Consider the following 1768-nt stretch of genomic DNA (forward strand, 5'->3'; position numbering starts at 1 on the left):
CATTTCAATATATATGCAGCCTGTAGGGTCACGCAAACTACATATGGCAGGGAGGGTCATTAGCCTCGCAGAGAATCACAACGTATTTAGTATAAGCGCCTGGTAACTGCAACAACTTGACAACAACATCAGCCAAAGACAGGACTAGCCAAGGACGGCGTAATGGCCAGATGCGAGAAAGTATCATTTGCCTAATTCTAAAATGCTGTGATAGAAATAGTTTCAAAGACTGTTAGTTCTTCTACACACGAACATTGGTTCACTAAGATGGATCACGGAACATGGACAGATTCGCCAAAATGGTCGACTATCAGCCGACACTTCGGAGCCAATACGTGACATCAACCGCCGCCGGCATCGTGACCTCGACCTTGCCTATAAAAGGGTGGCGTCCCTCTCGCCCCTCCTACTTCTCGCTCGACCCCGCTCGCTAGACGTCCCCGTGCCGCCTCCTGACTGACTAACTGCTGCTGCGTCGGCGTCATTATGAAGGCCTTGATTCTGCTCCTTCTCGGTGAGTGTTCGGAAGAGAGGGCGATCAATGGACTTTGCCGGTATCGTTGTTCCGGCAAACGTTCTAAAAACATTATTTGTCAGTCATGTAATGCAAAAGAGAAGCTGTATCAACTTGTGTCACTGCATAGTTCTGATAGTGCTAATTATAATAACCTTACACTGTGGTCATTATTCATCGTGATTTAGAATATAACTAATATTGATATGCGTTTTGTATTGTAACTCTAAAATGTGTGGCTTTTACCAGGGGCGTGCCAGGCCCTGCAGCCGGGCTTGGAGTACCAGTACAGGTACAGTGCCCGGGTTGCCAGTGGGATACCAAGCATCAACAGGCAGTTCGCAGCTGCAGGGATACAGGCTGACGTCACAGTCCAGATGGCTGCAGATTACTCGGTTGTGGTGCAGGTCAGCATGAATTTGACTTTCCTTCTCTTTAGGGACAAAAAGGATATTACTATCATATGGTTAGACAATAAAAGAGCGCTAGCGTTTTGTAGCATAGATTTGCACAAAGATGACTGTTCTGAAATAAGAAATCATTTCCAAACTATCAAGTGAGATTTTCGAATCCTTCACCAATGCGTCTTCTGTTGCTGAGTATGACGTCACCTTCTCCCTTCCAGTTTAGCAACATCGAGGTTGGAGACTTAAACAAGGTCCTGGACTGCGACCTGCGAGCTCCTCTGCCTATCGAGTACCACCCCCTGGAGGACTACGTCGACCTCCTCGAGAAGCCCTTCAGGGTCATCATGAACGAGTCACATGTAAGTGGCAAAGCTGTCAATGTTTGCAGTGCAACAAGCTCATATTCCATTATAATCGACAGCAGATCCGGGAACTTGTGTTATGACCAAAGAAGCCTGTACGAGTGTACATTCAGAGTGCCTTTCCCCATCAGGTCCCAAGCTACATGGAAGGGCCTGAGGAACCCGTCTGGATCTCCAACGTAAGGAAGGGCTTCGTCAACATCTTCAGAGTGCCGCTGTTCTGGGTAAGACGTGAATTACTGCCTGTAGTCGATTCAATCCGTGAAGTATGTTGGTTGACAGTTATTACAGGAAATAGTTAATTAATTTAAATACGAGACACAGTTTGAGGCCTGCATGAAATGGCTCTATGGCTCTATTGAGAGGGTGACTCTGCCTTTACAGAGTACTGAATTACACTCCACCAAGCTTAACTACGGTGCCGTCGAGGAAACTTGGTCGGACGTTGCCAGAACTGGTAAGTCCCTAACACGGATCATTTTACT

At 46.8% G+C, this 1768-nt stretch overlaps 1 protein-coding gene across 1 annotated transcript in view; it reads left to right on the top strand.

The window, feature by feature from the left end:
- Window positions 1-384: 384 nt before the first annotated feature.
- The window catches only part of LOC119588209 (hemolymph clottable protein-like), a gene marked incomplete at its 3' end in the record, with an annotated part of 25417 nt that continues 24033 nt past the window's right edge, over window positions 385-1768 (top strand). The window contains 5 exon segments of the mRNA XM_037936910.1: window positions 385-514; window positions 764-921; window positions 1140-1280; window positions 1415-1507; window positions 1668-1744. Of these exon segments, the coding sequence (XP_037792838.1) occupies window positions 487-514; window positions 764-921; window positions 1140-1280; window positions 1415-1507; window positions 1668-1744 (497 nt within the window).

Source organism: Penaeus monodon, chromosome 23 (genome assembly GCF_015228065.2).
Source record: "Penaeus monodon isolate SGIC_2016 chromosome 23, NSTDA_Pmon_1, whole genome shotgun sequence".
In the NCBI taxonomy this organism is placed as follows: Eukaryota; Metazoa; Arthropoda; class Malacostraca; order Decapoda; family Penaeidae; genus Penaeus; species Penaeus monodon.